Source organism: Squalius cephalus (assembly GCF_949319135.1).
Source record: "Squalius cephalus genome assembly, chromosome: 6".
NCBI classification, from domain to species: domain Eukaryota; kingdom Metazoa; phylum Chordata; class Actinopteri; order Cypriniformes; family Leuciscidae; genus Squalius; species Squalius cephalus.
Window position 1 is genome coordinate 40,972,736 of NC_137127.1, and position 18,158 is coordinate 40,990,893.

Here is an 18,158-nt window from a genome sequence, read left to right on the forward strand (position 1 = left end):
CTGCACGCTATTAATCATTAGTTAAGCATTAGTAAACAGTTAATTTGTCATTTATAAAGCATTAATAGACATTAATAAGCAGTATATAAATAGTTATAAATGCTTTGTTCTTGATTTATAAGCATATCTATAATGTGTTTAATAATTGTATTTTCATACTTTATTAATGATCAATTTATCATTTCTAAATGAAGTATTGCATTATTTACAAACCAGTTATTTAGGAGCTGTCAGTGGTTCATAAGATCACTTAGAAAGTGTAAGTAAATGATTAATAAACTGTTTAAATACATCTTATTATTCAGACATATAGTAATGGTTACTTTGTGTTAATAAATGCTTTATTAACATGTATTTATCTACTGCTTTATCTACTGTAATTCATGGTTAATTCAGGTAGTTATAAAGCATTTAGTAGTGGTCAGTTAACTATTTTTGTGAACTCATCTAAAGCGAGGACTAGTTATACCTTCTAAAGCATTTACAAAGGAGATTTAAAGGCTGATAAATATTTTTTATGTTCTGTATCACTGTGTTGTGTTTGTTTCCTATTTCTGTTTAGAAGATCAGTGAGTCTTTAAATCTCCTTTGTAAATGCTTTACAAAGCATAAATAGTCCTCACTTTAGATGAGCTCACAAAATAGTTATATGACCTCTACTAAATGCTTTATAACTACCTGAATTAACCATATTTACTTACACTTTCTAAGTGTAATCATTAATCAATGACAACACCTAGTTTGTAAATAATGGTAAATAATGTAACTGGTTTGTAAATAATGCTATACTTCACTTAGAAATGATAAATTGATCATTAATAAAGTATGAAAATACAATTATTAAACACATTATAGATATGATTATAAATCAAGAATAAAGCATTTATAGCTGTATTTATAAACTGCTTATTAATGTCTATCAATGCTTTATAAATGATGAATTAACTGCTTTGTAATGCTTAACTAATGATTAATAGCATGCAGTTATTATAAAGTGTTACCCTACTGGGTAACAAAACTTTGTAAATCTTATTATTACACTTATTTTTTAATCAATTCCATGGATGCTTGCTTAATAAGAACTTAACTTAAAAAGAATCACACTGACCCCAAACATTTGAATGGTAGTGCAAATATAACAATAATAGCCTAATTATAATAAACAGAATAATAATCAACATTAATATTCAGGGAAGACATACACACATATACACACACACACACATATATATATATATATATATATATATATATATATATTAGTTGGAACATTAGTATAGTAACATTATATATAGTTGGAACATTATTTTTTCTATTATTATTATTATTATTATTATTATAAGGATGCAAAAATAAAAAGTATGGGAATGCTTTATCCACAATAAATATCCTATATATAAGGTAAGAGGCAATAAACACAAAACTCACCTCTCATCTCCACCAGCTGTATACACTTCCTCACAAAATTAAAGCCAGCCTCATTTAAATATGCTATAAAAGACAGGTGAAAAGAAACAGAATGTTCAATAGATGGATTTAGCGTGCGTCACACTCTGGGGGATACGGCTTACTCTGGTTGTACTCAATGTAATGCTATCGACCTTGTAAAAGGAAATGAGAGAGCAGAGACACACAAAGGGTGTAGTGATGGGAAACAGAACACATTATCTGAATAAGTGTTTGTTAAACACAGCTAATCTGATAAGAGCATGTGAGGTCAGACTCAAACATTAAGCTCACACTGCTTGAAAAAAACAAAGCCTTCACATGATAAATATAAATACACTGTTTAGAGATTTAAATACTTACTCTCTTCTTTCTTGCTCAGAATAGCAGGAAGATTGTAGATCTAAAAGAGTGAAAAATTATATTTATTGTATTGATATCACTGTGAATTACTTGTTGAGCAATTAAATAGCCGATAATCCATTTTTACATGTTTTGAAAAAAATACCTGAACTTGAGGATCTTCTGAAGCTTGAATCAATACAGAAGCAATGATGACAACTAAGTCAAAATAGTATAAAATCAGAGGAGAAAGTTTCTCCTGCACTCACCGGCTCTTTGCCATCCATAGCTTCCAGCCAGAGTCTCCTGTTGGACTCCGACAGCGCTTGTAGCGTGATAATGCCATGCCTGAAGACAATGCAGCATTTTTAAGTCTGACATGCTATAGAAATATCCTGCCTACTTACTATAGTTCCTGTATAGTGCCTTTGCTTGTATATGCCTAAACTAAAGAATGTAGTTAAAAGAAAGGATTCAAACGAAATGTCGCAACATCATTGACAATTGACTAAAGAATCAAAATTCTGTCATCATTTACTCACCCTATGTCATTTCAAACCAGTATGAGTTTTTTTTTCAGAGTGGAACATACAAAGATATTTTGAAGAATGCTGGGAACGAAACAGTTTTGGTTACCATTGACTTCCATTTCTCAAAATATGACAGTATTTTTATTTTTAAGTCAGGTTGAGCAGCAATAGTTCCCCCATCCTGTATGATTTTTGTCCTAATATGGAACACAAAAGGAAAAATTTTGCAGATTTTGTTCAAACTTCTCTTTTCCATACAAAGAAGTAGAAAGAGTAGCGGTACAAAGATTTTCAGTGAATAACAGCTTCAATTTTGCACTAAACTGTTATATTACTTACGAAGACTTAGGGCCCTATTTTAACGATCTGAAAAGCAAGTTTCAAACGCGAAACGCAAGTAACTTTGTGGGCGCTGTTGCTATTATACCGGAGGGATAAATGACTCTTGCGCCCGACGCAAATCGAAAATGGGTTGATCTGAAGTAGCTTCAACAGGTGTGGTTTGGGAGTAACGTGAAATAAACCAATCAGAGCATCATCTCACATTCCCTTTAAAAGCAGGAGCGCTTGTTCCATGGCGGATTGCTATTATAACGGCGGATTTGCCAGACGCACGCCAGGAGCGGTTCACAGCCGAGGAGACCAACGTTCTCGTCAGGGCCGTAAAAGACAGAGAAGTGACATTGTATGAGGATGGGAGAAACCCAACCAAATTAGCTTTGGTTAAACAGGCGTATAATAATTTGGGTAAATGTTTAAGCTAGATTCATGCCTATTTTTTCACATCTTCATGGACACCACAATGAACGCGCCACTGAAACGCGCCACTGACTTTAGACTAGGTTTTTCCTGGTCTGTGGCGGAATTGCTTTCTGAAACTGCAAAATAGCACCGGGGAACGTTTGCACCGGAACACGCCTCCTCTTTTCACTGAACCGCCCCCGGGAGCGCAAGTTCATTCCCTAATTTACCGACGTGCGTCTGTGGAGGGAAAAGTCTGCTATGAGTCCGGTGCAAAATAGGAATGATATATGCGTCAGTGTACGAAGTTAGTTGCGCTGGGTGCAAGATGGGGCCTTTAGAGTGTATTATATAAGAGTCATATTGGTATCTTTTATGGAGTTTTTTTTCCTCATTTTTCGAGTTCCTGGTGACTATATGATGTTGTTTTATGGACAAGAGCAGCATGAACATTCTTCAAAATAATAAAAACTAAAGAAAAAGAAAGTCACAGGTGTTTTGAAATGACATGATGGTGAATCTATGATGGGTAATTATTCTCTTAATCGTCTGAACTAAAATCAAAAAGCATGTTGTGTGATGGGCTTAAAACATTTACATTTCCCATGCTCAGTAACACTACACACTCTTGGGAAAAAACGATGCATGAAAGTACCATTTCATTTACATAAACATCAATTTAACCATATTCATTATCTGTGCTTGGGAGTTTCACACCGATTAGAATCACAAGGAATTAATTCACCCATAAATATCACCCATGAATCTTCTTCACACATGATTTGACAGCATTTGCATGAACCGTATCTGTAAGGTGAACGTTAGAGCGAGCTCATAGCCATTAACGCGTTCCATGCCTGTGCAACAGCTGTCACTAATATCTGTGCATGGATGAACGAGCTATATGCTCAGTTATGCTTTGATTATGACCATCCCGCTTGTTAGAGCAAGCACGCTGCAGTGCAGTTTGAAGGATATGGTATTAGGAGGAGATTTGTGTATATCAGGAAGTGTATGCATATCAGGTCATATATAGTGACAACCGTGGCTCATCCAATTGGAATTTACAGTCAAAACTATCTGCTTATAATAAAGCATCTTTCAACAACTTTTTCAGAAACAGAACATTTTGAGATGGAATTTTAAGTGCACTACTGTACAAAACCTAGTGAGCTGCCTTGCTGTCTACATAGGCAGCAGCCTTTTAAAGTAACCTGTCATAGAACTTCATTAGTGAGTGATTTAAAATAAAATACACAGGCAGCAAATCCACAGATCACACAAACTGCCTTCCTCACATGAATTTAATTAGATTCCAGAGTTTGAAGAGTAACACATGATATTCTTATTGGCAAAGAAGCGTGTAACACACTTTTGTGTAAATAGTGTGTCAAATGTGAAATAGAGCTATTTTTATTGATACTTCTGAGTTTTGACTGAAATGAGTATATTTATACTCATTTCTTATTTTTGATAATTCACTTGTCGCAGTGCATCATAAAAGGGTTTGTGAGGGAATGACGGGGGTTCATGAGATGATGAAAAGCTAATGAATTAATAAATCAAATCATAAGGTGTAAAATTAAAAAAATAAATGTTAAAATAAAAAAACATAAAAAATGTAACACTTACTAAAAATAAATATGAAATAAATTCAATATTTTATTTGTTTAGCGGCATGGCATGACACGACCAACATCCAAGACTTTGCGCAAGTGTTGTTAAATTATTGACAATTTTGGGGTTTCAACAGTTTTTCAGCCTGATGTATAATGCTGATTTGATGTTGTGATTTTTGTTCCTTGATGTCAAGTGATAGTTTGTGATATCCAGATCAAAAATGAGTTGGTAGAATCACACAGCCAGTTAAATCAAATCAAACTGTTATCCCACCAATTATGGGTGCAGGAAATGTGCTGGATTTTCAACATGCAATCCTTTAAAACCTCTGGGGTGAGAAATGAGCTTTGATCAGCGTGGGATTTGGAATGCAGCACACATGCGCTACAACATGCTTTTGCGCTGTAGGGCACAGGTCTGGTCACATACCGGGCTTTACAGAAAAATTGCAGTGGTCTGAAAAGAGATCCACGATAGATGGTATTTCTAGATTGAAATAAACACAGAGAGGGGACAAGGGAAATGGGCACATACAAGGTAAACTGTCAGAAAACAACAGTGCAACCTTACTAGGTGGCAAAGAACATGAACAGACAGGTAGTTACATTTGCAGCTACTTACCAACATACAGGTCTGGCTGAGTGTTAGTAGAACATGCATGTTCTACTGAGTGTGCACAGTGTAATAACATACATATAAATGCATACATATTTGCCACCTAATATCGTAAGACTGTGCCATGAAGGCAGATGCAAGTAAAAACAGAAGATTATACAGTTAGATTACATAGAAGACAGATTGTACAGTTAGTGTGAAAAAAGGCACAAGGAGCATGCAGAAAACAGAAATGCAGGCCACTCTTAAAACAACAAGGGAAGTTTCATATCTGAGCACACATAGAAACAGAAACTATAGCAAATGTTAAAGGAAAAGGAATTCACCCAAAAATTTTAATTTGGTCATCATTTACTCTCCCTAAAGTTGTCTATCTATCTATAGCTGTCAATCAATCAATCTATCTATCTATCTATCTATCTATCTATCTATCTATCTATCTATCTATCTATCTATCTATCTATCTATCTATCTATCTATCTATCTATCTATCTATCTATCTATCTATCTATCTATCTATCTATCTATCCATCCTGAAGACTTGTCAGTGTTCACCAATAAGGACTTTTTTCTGCTGGCAACATTTTCCCTGGCCACATCACAAATATATATATAAAAATAGATTTTTTATTTCATTAAATAGTAAAAAAACGGCCTGGACGTTCTTTAAAACTTCTTTTTGGCTCCATGGAAGAATGACATGAATAAATAATGACAAAATGATCATTTTTGGATGAAATATTTGAAAGTTTTAAAACGTCTGTACTGCGCTGTCACTGCAGACACCCACCTTTCAACAACCTCGATATCAAAACAGAAGCGTTTATCAATCGAGTCAGTCTTCCTCCTAATACAGGACTTCAGTCTGAACTTCTCTGGGGGATTTGACATGACACCATTCTGTGAAAGAGAGAGACAGACAGTGAGGATCTGAAGCAAACAGCACCTCTGATCCCACATGAGCATCTTTGTACCTGTTTAGCTGTGGGCTTTGCCTCTGTGTTGCACATGCTGAAGGTCTTACTAACTTTCTCATATGTGCAATAATGCCGTGTCCATGTGCAGCCCAAAGGCCCTGCAACACACACATGAAAAGTGCAAATGTGATATACTTGCTTTTTGAGGTATTTGGGCAAAAAATTGTTCATTTGCAGCTCACAAAAATTCTGGACAACATGTAAGCTATTAAAACATTTGTTATTAATATAATGTATGTTATAAATTATTTTGTATATATATTTAAGTGCTATATAAAATATATTTCCTACAACATAATACATGTTAGATATGCATGCAACATGTGTGGACTACAACTCCTAGGGTTAAGTAGCAACAAGTAGATTTAATTTTTTTTTTTTAGAATAGAAAATGTATTTTATGTTTAAAAATAAAATAAAAATCTATGTCCTAAATATGTATTTATAATTTGTAATTTTGAATTTTCACTGAAATTATCTAATATATATAAAAAAATAAATAAAAAAAGCAATACATTTTATATTAGCAATATATTTAGCATTCAACTCTTCACTAAATCTTCATTGTGTACGATGTATCAGTCCACAAGAGGGCAATGTTTTTCTTTCCTAGAACTGGTCATTCTCTGTCCTATCTGAAATTATCTGGTGATAATCAAAAGCATTCGGTTTACATGTGGATTTTATTTTGACATTTCCTTTGCAGTGTGAAGGAACAGGAAAATACAGGATAAGACTAGAAAGAGGTCACTTAGGAAAGATGGTAACACTTTATTTTGATGGTCCCTTATGAACATTCTGTTGACTATAAGTAACTTAGCAGATATGAAGCAGACAGTCTACTAATACTCTAATGAGAGTTAGTTGACATTTAGTTGCAAACTCTTTATTGTGATGGTCCTCAAACAGACATTCTACTGACTAGAAGTAACTTTGCAACTACATGCCATCTTATTCTAACCCTAACCCAGTAAACTAACAATCTGAGAGTTAGTAGACATGTAGCTGCAACGCTACTTATAGTCAACAGAATGTGTTAAAGCATGAAAATAAAGTGAAACCGGAAATATAAATATGAAGACACATGAAAACAAAATTCTAGACCTGTTACAGGCTGTCTGTCCTTTTGTTTGCTCACCGCTCTTGACTGAAAGATTGAGGACTGTCCATATGACACTCACGTTTCTCCTGGACATAGAGGTATCCCTCCATAGTCCACTGGCCCGGGGGCTTCTGGTCTTGATCTGCAGATCGAACTCTCTTCATCAGCATTTCTACTTCCTGCTTGGTGCTCAAAAAGTTGTTTCTTGTCTTCATTTAACACACACACACACAAAAAAATCACACATATGCAAACAGATCATGGGAACCATATCTCAGCAATGCAAATGCCATTTTAAAACAGCCTTTCATGATTGATCTGACAGATGTGAATTTATTTAAAACCATACATGGCACTGAAATAAGTAATAGACATTTACAGTATATAAACATGCATAAGAACCAAAAGATCTGTTCCAAAAGATAAGTGACAAATGAAACCACATACTGTACGTGACTGATTTGTAAAACTCAGGCACGAGCATCACATGCAATCTAGGTATACTGGTCTCTACCTACATTTTTTCAAAACTCCAAAAACGCACCTATACATACAATTCACTGCAGTTTCCAGCTGGAATGAACACTAGTGGCGGTAATTACACAAGTCGATAATTACAGACGCATATTATCGGTAAATAAATACTTTTTGGTAACACTTTAGAATACTGTTCCGTCATTAATTAATAACTAAACAGGAACAAATGAGTAACACAATATTAACATTCTATCTCTGATTAATTAGCGCTCAGTTGAATGAGGTAGTTCACTATTAGCAAATCAGTAACTACTATTTCTTACACCTCCCAGAGGACTAACAACTACTATATACAGGTTCATAATTAATGAAAGTAATGCAAAATGTATCAAGATCAAGCTAACCCACCAGTAATGACTCAAGTATTACCAAATCCTTCAGAAGGATGCGTTATAAGATAGTCCTTATCCTCAAATGCTGCCTTAGATTTTGGCCAAAATTTTTGGGAGCATAATTATACTGCCTATCATGCGAATTAGTGTTCACATTGATACCGTATTAAATATTGATTTGAGTTGAAAATGTTTTAAAATCCTTGCACAATTAATTATTTTTGTGAAAAGTATTTTAATATGTGGTATGCCTGTACATTATCCATTAATTTTATGTCTCACACCGCACTGACAGACGGCAATAGACTATTCGTCAGGGTTTATCAGATCAGTGCGACTGTCGGCGTTGGTTTGCCTCTGTCGATGCAGTGTGAATTGGCCTTGACAAATAAAATTCACTATTTGGTGTCCAATTGTTTAGTTATGTGGCAAGTAGCAAGTAATAAGCTGGATAATGTACAGAACATTCAGCCAGATATTATTGCAAAATAAACCTTCACACAAGACCTGTCCAGATCAACCTGTCCGCATTTATTTATTATATTTACTTCATCCCTTACTAAATGCACAGCTAGCCATGAATTTTCCCTGATATACTGTATATACACCAATTGCTGGAAGGAAAGGAAAATAAATAGCTTAATTTCCTTCTTTAGTCCTCTGGAGTACTGACATCACACCCAAATACATCAATGTGAATTATCAATGACACTCCTGCAATATTAAATGTGCTTGTCCTGCGGTAGTGAATTACATTTAAGGCTAATTTCTCACGCTTTCACAGCAGTGTTCATTCAGCGTATATATGCCGCAGTGCTGGCATAGTTCTGCAGCAGAACAGGTCTTTTGTGCTGAAAATCTGTGACACTACATCAGCTTTGAGCTCACTGTGACAGTGATGCAAAGAAAAGGTCAAAGGGCATGGATCCCGAAACAGAGATGCTGACGAGCAGCAGGAAGTGGTTTATAACGGGCAGATATTGATCAAAGACACACAGAGCAGGTTAAAGTCTAAAGACCAGAGGGCAAAAGGTTTTTATATGTGCGAGCCTTTTTTGAACACCATGTCGCTTCACAAATATTTTCAGAAGTGAAAACTTAATTTGGTCAAAAGGAGGCTAAGTGAAAAAGTGAAAGAGAAGCTGGATGACTCACTGGAGACGTGCACTTACATTCTGCAGGTTAAACTGTAGCTGTTGTTTGTAGGGCTCGAATTCATGGGCGAGCTCATAACCCTCATGGTAGAATGTGAACAGACCCTGTAGGAAGGCCAAGAGCTGCAACCCAAGCAAGATGTAAATACAAGTTTCTATATTATGCCTGTAGCACAACATATCTACTGTACAGTATCTCTTCCTCTTTCTCAGTGCAAACAGGAATTTTACAATATTTTGTGTCAGTTGGTAAATTCTCTGAATATCTAAAGCTGTCGCATAACTGCTCAACCAAAAGACTGACATACCATTCAAAGGGATTCTCTAACTTTCAAAACGGTGTTATAAAATAGGATTTTGTTTTATTTACACAAAGAAATGAATAGTACTTTTGTAAAATGTTTAAAGTCCACCTGTAGTCAATAATTGTATCCCTTAAAACTTATCTTTGATCACCAAAATGACACATTTAAGAGTTTTTTCCATGAAAAAAAAATCTTCATGCCTTAAAATAGCTTGAATGTAACTACACCCTTGCCTCATTTAGTCTACGTGGTTCTATGAATATGCAAATTAGCCCCGCCTCCACTCACTCACACCAGCTCAGAGATCCACTCGTTGACGATCACACGTTGACCTGATTGGTTACAAGATAGTCTGTGACGGCAGAAACACCAGCGATTTCAAACCGCGTTTTTGAGACTGTCTTTTGGTTCACTGCTGTTTTAAGGAGAAAATACTCAGCAATGCTGTTGACTTATGAATTTGCACATGGTTTGTCTTAAAGCATATTAAGAAAAACACCACATAGACATATAAACAACATTAAAAGCAGGATTTTCACCACAGGGTGACTTTAAAAACAATGAACACACATTAGATGGAGACATACCAGTAGCCTAACAAAAAGTGTTTAATTGTATATGAAGCGTGACGCCTCATGGGGGCGGCCATGTTGAAATCACACGACCAGCCGAATACAACTTGCTTTATCTCTGTAAATCTTCCTGTTATTGGACATTTTCACAGACAAAAATCATTTAATGATGGTATGTAAAAATAGAGCATTTCTACAATGGCATTGGTAACTAAAAACATTTTCTTTTGCATATTTCTGCATCCAGACTACTAGGTGTCAGTACAAGTCAGGTTTAGAGAAGGGGATAAATTATTTATTGTAAATACAATTACAACCGTACAATCTCAAATTTCTTAGGGAAGACATTTACTTAACTCACTTAAAACACTGACTGATGTGGCTATGGTAAGTTATACATCTATTGAGCATTACAGTTATCCCATCTGGCCACTGTAACAATTTGACTTTCTGATAGTGACTTTAGCACCAGACTTCAAAGATGCTGATGTCACACCCCCGAAACTCAAGAGCAGAACAGACTGCTGTGCTTCTGGTAGATTAACAGCGTTGCTTTCCCCATGCCTGGTGATAAACAGTGGATGCCCCTCTAAATCTATACAGCGCGTTGTCTGACTCACTTTACTGCTTACACTTATGCATATAAATATGCTTAATGCAGGAATGAGTCATGCAAATTCTGTCCACTGTTGTAATATGTGAGGTTCAGCTGTTGTGTAGCCTATTTTATGCAACCTATTTGCTGAGTGGAGATTTAGATGGCCAACCTGAAAAGAACCTAAAAAACTATAGTAAGAGCACTTCCTCTCAAACTATTTTTAATGGCAGGAAACTTTCAATTATTGGTTTATAATTGAAGGATCAACTTTGCATCCCCTCAAAAATTCATTAGAAGAAATAAAAATAGACACAAATGCTGTTGTATTTCCAGAAAAAGAAAAGAATTAGACCTTGATGTCATTGACAATGAAAGTGGAATGCATCATAGATCATTTGGAGCTGGACAAATTTGATGAGACATGTTTGAGATTATATTGAGATTTCTGACTTTTGGTTGCAGTTTACCCAAAAATGAAAATTCTATCATCATTCACTAATGACCCTAATGTCATTCCAAACCTGTATGTCTTTCTATCATAAAAGAAGGTATTTTGAGGAATGATGACTTTTTTTTTTGGTCCATACAGATGGAAGTCAATAGAAACCAAAACACTTTGTTTGCCAACATTCTTCAAAATATCTTGTGCTCTACAGATAAAGAAAGTCACACAGGTTTGGAATGAAATGACGGTGAGTAAATGATCGAATTTTCATTTTTTGGGTGAACTATCTCTTAAATAGTTCAGGGGTGACTGTGGGACAGGAAATGACAGCTGAGGTTTGATTAAGTTGGCATGATAAGAGTGTGATTATGACTTCAGTGGTCAAACTCTCAACCTACTTCCTGTTGGCTACAAAACCATTACTGACCAGATGGCTTGATTCTCATTGCATTACACATCATGATGGGCATCTGATTTGTTTTTCAGGAGTGACATTTGTCTATACGTTATCGTGTTTATGTGCATAAGAGTGGCTTTGTGTGTATTTGTGAGCTTCAGTTTGTGAGACAGAAACTTCAAGTCTAAATATAAGAGGAATAATATGCATCACAAAGATCTTACCGGCTCAACAAATTCAAATTTCTTCTTCTCTTGAACCTCCTGGATTTTGAAGACGTATTCTAACGAGGCGTCATAAAAGAGCTGCCTTTCCTTATCAATCTGAGCGTCAGCCTGGAAATGAACAAAGAGCGCTGTTACCCCAGAGACAGACAGAAAGCGATGACTGCCAGGCTTGTACGCTCATTTGGATGTGTTTGGGCTTTGGTTAATCGTTACATGTGAGAATTTATGGCTCAGCTTTGTGAGAATTTGTGTAACAACAAGCTAAACAAACGCATAGGAACATCTCTGAACAGCAGGAAAGAGGAATGAAAAAAAAAAAAAACCAAAAAAAAAAAACCCAGGAACTAAAGCTTGTAAACCCTGATGTTTTTAAAAGGATTAGTCACCCAAAAAATGGAAATTTGATCATTTTTTACTCATATGTTGTTTAAAACCCATATGACTTTCTTCTGTGCAACACAAAAGGAGAAATTCAAGCTTTCTATTTTCAAAAAAAGCCACTAAGGACTATAAAAGTTCATCTGACTTGTGGGTTATTATGTTCCCATTTATTGTAATTGAATGGAAAGTGTGGAAAGTACATTACTAAAAATTTCTTTTTATGTTTCACAGAAGAAAGTCAGGTTTGGAACATCATGAGGGTGAGTAAATGATAAAAAAAAAAAAAATAGTGAACTATCCATTTAAATAAATGACATGACAAAACTCACCCATGTTTTAGCCACTGTTGTCATCAAAAAAGTCAACGTGTACACAGTTTCAGTTTTACATTTGCTATTTGTTTTTGCTTTTTGTAAACTTTATACTTTTTAAGAAAATTAAACTTGTCGTTTTGCATACTGACTTGCAATCGGTTGTCTTTCTTGCATTGATTTGCATACAGAATTTTGATTGGACATGTTTAAAGTTCATGGTCCGCCCAAATCGGAAACTTGGGAATCAAAATTGTCTCCCAGTACTAAATACGACTTTAGGCGTTTAGGGCATCCGTGTCCAATTTCCGACTAGGAAACTGATATTTACGATAATTCCGATAGCACATGAAGGCAGCATTACAATGCAGTTATTTTTTGATTCACTAGCCATGTTTCCATGCAACCTTGCGAATTTAACTTGTGAATTTAATTTAATTTGCAAATAAAGCACCGTTTCCATCCCATGTGTTCAAGAGAACAAAATCATCACTGAGAAACTAGCGCAAAATATATGAAAGTATTATGATGCCATAAAGAATCGCATGCGCAGGGTAAGATTTGTGAAAGTGTACATAAGATTGCAAGCAACAGCATTAAAATTACTATTTCGGCAACGAGAACGTTGCTGAGCCAAAATAAGATAAAGATGTGTGCTGGCGACTGGCGTGTTTATTGTGTGATGTGCTTCTGGGAGGGAATTAAATCAAATCATTTTGATGATAGACTTTGCTCAGACATTTTAGAATGATAATAACATTATCATTCTAAAATGTCTGAGCAAAGTCTATCATCAAAATGATAGACTTTGCTCAGACATTTTAGAATGTCTGAGCAAAGTCTATCATCAAAATGATTTGATTTAATTTATAATGATTTAGAATGACATTTTTATCTTCTTATTGAAAAAAATAAATAAAATAAATAAATCGTCCACCTCAATTGAGGCCATACATTTTTTTAATGCATATATTTTGAATATATGCGCCTCTTGCCATTTTCATCTAGCGTTTTTTTTTTTTTTTGCAATATCCCAAAATGTGCATACAAATAGGTGGATGTAAACATAGCTACTGTGAGTCTTGTGCACAGCAGACAGAAAGCAAGATACCATGATGGTAAGGCACTTCTAATGCAGCACTGCATCAGAATTAAGACTAAAACCTAAATTACTAAAGATTCTTTCTTGCAAGCACTGGTATTTCCTTTGGAAAGTGCAAAACTATACTTATTTATGGAATGATTCACCTCTTGGAGAGCTGATTCCTTTTTTCTGGATGACAGGTTGAGATGTTTTTCCAGTGTGGAATAGTACTTTTCCGTCTCCTTGTCAAATTTCTTCTTTCCCTCCTATGAAAAACAAATAGTTTTTTCTGGCATTAGTTGTTTAGTGTATTAAGTCAGTTTTCTGTGTCATAACAGAGTAACCACAGGTGAAAAACACTGCAGTTGATTATGAACATGTAACACTAACATTTGACAGGTACAAAGTGTCTGAATACTTTTGTCTTTATTTTGAAAAATATATCTATCATTTTATCATTTAAAACCTAACAAAAAAATATTTAGTGAAAAGTTAAGTGTGGAAATCTTTCTTTAAAAGTGGGGCCCTAAAATGCTTGTGATGTGCCTGTTAGGCCATTGGGTGGCACTCTAAAGCTTTATCACACAGAGCCCGTTCTTGTCTCCCACTGATACTGTATGTGTAGTTACTGCTTTAAAAACAGTTTAACACATAATTGATATATTGCATGAAAATAAATATATTGTCACTCTGTAATGAAATGATATAAACCAAGCTTAAAGATGATACTTAATCATGCATAGTTTCAAGATAACAAGATTCATCCCTTTCTGTTCTCAGCAGACACAGATCAAATCACACACTATTCTTTCCATCTCATTTTGAAAATATGCACAATCGCATGTCCATGGGTCAGCTTTCAATAAGTTAACATTTCCTGACAGATGCAAGCAGACAGAAAAGGTTTGCATTTGTCTCAATGCTGCCTCATTAATGGCACAGGTAGTATGGAGTATGTTCGCTCAAGCATACGAGTGGAAGATTTCAAAATCAAACAAAAAATATTCTAAAACTTCAGCCAAAATAATCAAATTACAGCAACACAAACTCAAAAAGTAGGCTCAATGTCATGGGTATTAAAAGTCAAGATGGCAAAAGTTACTTTGTCATAAAACACTGTCATTTTTGAAATGCCATCAATGCAAATATGCTGTGTTGGCAGCACAATGGTGTAGTTACTGTGGCTGTGTCTGAAAGCTAAAACAACGCTGGCGGAGGTAAGAAGGCAACAAGGCACATCCGAATCCAATGATAGTGTGACATTTTGTTTACTGAGATAATTTCATCTGATCGATTTTTGAAGGCTGCATGGATGTACCCTTTGCTGACTATAATATCCCACAATCCTGTGTTCAATCATGTCCGATTCCTGATCTTAAAAATAAAAACTGCATCTGAAAGTTGCGCTTGGTGGTCAGTTTGTGTCTAAGGGTGTGTTCACAGTTGGAGTTCTCTCTCTTGGTTCTCTTGATTCTTTTAGTCCAGATCAAAAATGAAACTGATACATTTAGTCCTGGTTCACTTAGTGTTCACACTGTCATTTTGAACACTGAACTGACATATACAAAACAAAACAAGAAAACAGCTTTTATGATGTATACTTTGCGATGGAACTTAAAGAGCATCGAAAACAATGCTGCATAAATGCATTAGTTGTATGTGCGTACATGGTATTTTTACCAGCTAAGAACTCACAAAAGGCTTATAAAATGTGTGAAGGACTCAAAACAGCACCAGAAATTCCTTCGTTACACACACAAACGAAGATCCCCATACACAAAAGGAATATATTTGAAATATATTTTCAAAATATATTTTTGGAATATATGCAAATATTTGAAATTGGCCCAATAAATATATTTTAGTTAAATATATTTTCATATATGTATATGTTCATATATGTTTTTACTAGTGGTGGGCCGTTATCGGCGTTAACGTGCTGTGTTAACGCGAGACTCTTATCGGGCGATAAAAAAAATATCGCCGTTAATCTATTCTCCAAATTGGGTACACAAGCTATGATGACGCAATCTACCTGCGGCCACGAGGTACACCCAGATCTACACGCATCATATTCATCGTCATCTTAAGTAAACACGGCTGAAAGTGAAAGCTGCATGGTGAAAAATATCGGTGCAACATCTATTATTTGGACTTGGTTCGGATTTAAGCCGTCCGACGAGCAGCAGCAAACTATATACAGAGTGTTCGGTAAGTTAACACGACTAATCCGTTCTACCACCTCAAATTCAAAACGAAACATATCACTGAATACCAGCGCGCACGTATTATTCCCAATATATCTTAGTGGTGCCCGATTTTAAGAATCGTTGTTGTGTTTCTTTTTAACTGAAAAGACATCAGTTAGACAATATTCTAATTTTAAATTTGGGGTTTCATAAGCTCCAAGCCATAATAAACATCAGACCTACTTAAGTCTCTGCAGCTAGTGTACTTACATTTTATTTATCTGCAAAATTATGTTCTATACTTACAGTTTTGCACAATATATGTTCTCAAAACTACATACACCCTTTAGAAAAAAAAAAAAAGCCTACATTTAGCAGTTGTTTAGCAGGGTCTGTGTAACCTGTTCTGAAATGGTTTTATTATAATATATATCGTTATCGCATGAGGCTGCAATGTATATCACAATATGGATTTTAGGCCATATCGCCCATCCCTAATTGATAGCCTATAGTAGTTGATAATAACATAGGCCTACCTAATGTTGCCTACGGACGGTAACAGTATGTAACCTTTTACAGTCTCTGAGTAGAACAGCTTTCTCAAGCAGTTTGTGATGCATTTTGGAAACAGGAGATGAGCCCCTGGTCTAATGCGCCACCTGGCTTGAGAAACCCTTCTCAAAGACTTACTTTTATAGTCATTATTTGGGTAGCACACATATTCTGAATGCCTTCGGCAGAATTCAAATGAGCCATTTTAATCTAGATTAATCTAGATTAATTTCAAAATTAATCTAGATTAATCTAGATTAAAAAAAATAATCTATGCCCACCTCTAGTTTTAACTTTTGCAAATTGTTTCATTTGAAATATATTTTGAAATTTAAAAAGTTAACATTTTCAGTTTATTTTTTTAGATAGACCACTTCAGCCGTGGATGTGGGCATGGGAGAGCAGTGCTCTACCACTTCCCCCACCCACATTTTTCCTACTGGTCGGGGATCGAACCGGCAAGGCAACCCTTCGGTTACAAGCCCGAAGCCCTAACCAGTAGGCCACAGTTGGCCTAAAATGACAATTTTATGTAGGAAATAACACACAGAATGCAGAGTTTTTTCCCCTATTTTTACAGAATTGAATACAGTTATTTAATAGTGTGTATATGCAGTGTTAGACGCTGAGTTCTATCTATTGTTTAAGTGTGCTTCACTGTTGGAGTGTCACTGTTATACTTGCATCATAAATATTGTGCATATTTTTAATATTTAAATGACTTCAGGAAAGATGTCAATAAAACAACAATAAATCTAATAATAGCACTTAGTGATAGGTACGTGCCACCTAATATGGCCTAATAGTCCTAGGAAAGCAACCATCTGTCATTTTACATTGCAGTCATTTAAATGTAAGTACAGTATTTATTATAGCTGTGTGTCATAATACAGTAGTGAAATATGGTAGCCTACTGTTGTGTATAGGGAAAAGGTAGAGGAATTACTATGATCAAAATACATTTTCGACCTTAACATCATATATTTTTGTTATATTTTAGAATATATTTCAAAATGATAAATATAAGTGAACAACAATGCAAATATATTTCAATGTATTTGGAATATATGCCACATATATTTTTGACACTTTAAAATATATTTCAATATTTTTTTTTTCTGTATGGGTCTGCTTCAAGATAATGCCGTTCTGATGCTTGAGCATTCTGTCTTTCTAGGGTAACATCCTCTTTTTAGGGTAACATCTTGTGACATCACGTCCTGTTTTTGGTTTGTTTAGATGTCTTTGGTCCGTGTTGCATCATATTTCAGTCGAACCGCACCAGAGTTCATATGGAAGCGGGCTGAGACTCAACATTTCAGCGTTCTGGGTTTGCTTTTTTGGTGCGCATCAGGGTTCGGATGGCAGCGTTCACACTTATTCAAGTGAACTACACTAACGGAGCAATTGCACCAGAAATTGTTTTAATCGAACCAAACCTATCAAGAGTGAACACACCCTAAATGTACGTTTTTGACCAACTTTTTCTACTTTTGATGTAATTTCTAGCAGGAAATTAGTAATTAAACATTCTCTTAGTTATCACCAAAGCTTTCTGTTTTGTTGAAGATCATTCAACTGTTATGCTGCCATTAAGTCTGTTTGAAACATTTTGTGAGGTACCTGATAAAGCAGCGAGGTAACAAGTCAGCTGCCTAAGCTTTCAGATGCAGTCCTTCAATGCTCAAACATTATTATTTT

The 18,158-nt window shown here is 35.2% G+C and overlaps 1 protein-coding gene across 8 annotated transcripts in view; it reads right to left on the minus strand.

Moving 5' to 3' along the window:
- Positions 1 to 18,158, minus strand: part of arhgap42b (Rho GTPase activating protein 42b) — a 147,262-nt gene that overhangs the window by 21,048 nt on the left and 108,056 nt on the right. For 4 of the 8 annotated variants that reach the window (XM_079874371.1, XM_079874369.1, XM_079874368.1 and 1 more), the window contains exons 5-14: positions 13,881 to 13,982; positions 11,938 to 12,048; positions 9,415 to 9,519; positions 7,453 to 7,582; positions 6,269 to 6,369; positions 6,085 to 6,194; positions 5,109 to 5,165; positions 2,058 to 2,136; positions 1,810 to 1,849; positions 1,429 to 1,491 (exon numbers count right to left, since the gene is read on the minus strand). In XM_079874371.1, the coding sequence (XP_079730497.1) occupies positions 1,429 to 1,491; positions 1,810 to 1,849; positions 2,058 to 2,136; positions 5,109 to 5,165; positions 6,085 to 6,194; positions 6,269 to 6,369; positions 7,453 to 7,582; positions 9,415 to 9,519; positions 11,938 to 12,048; positions 13,881 to 13,982 (898 nt within the window). The remainder of the gene's footprint in view (positions 1 to 1,428; positions 1,492 to 1,809; positions 1,850 to 2,057; positions 2,137 to 5,108; positions 5,166 to 6,084; positions 6,195 to 6,268; positions 6,370 to 7,452; positions 7,583 to 9,414; positions 9,520 to 11,937; positions 12,049 to 13,880; positions 13,983 to 18,158) is intronic. The other 4 variants (XM_079874373.1, XM_079874372.1, XM_079874375.1 and 1 more) reach the window with 1 other exon arrangement.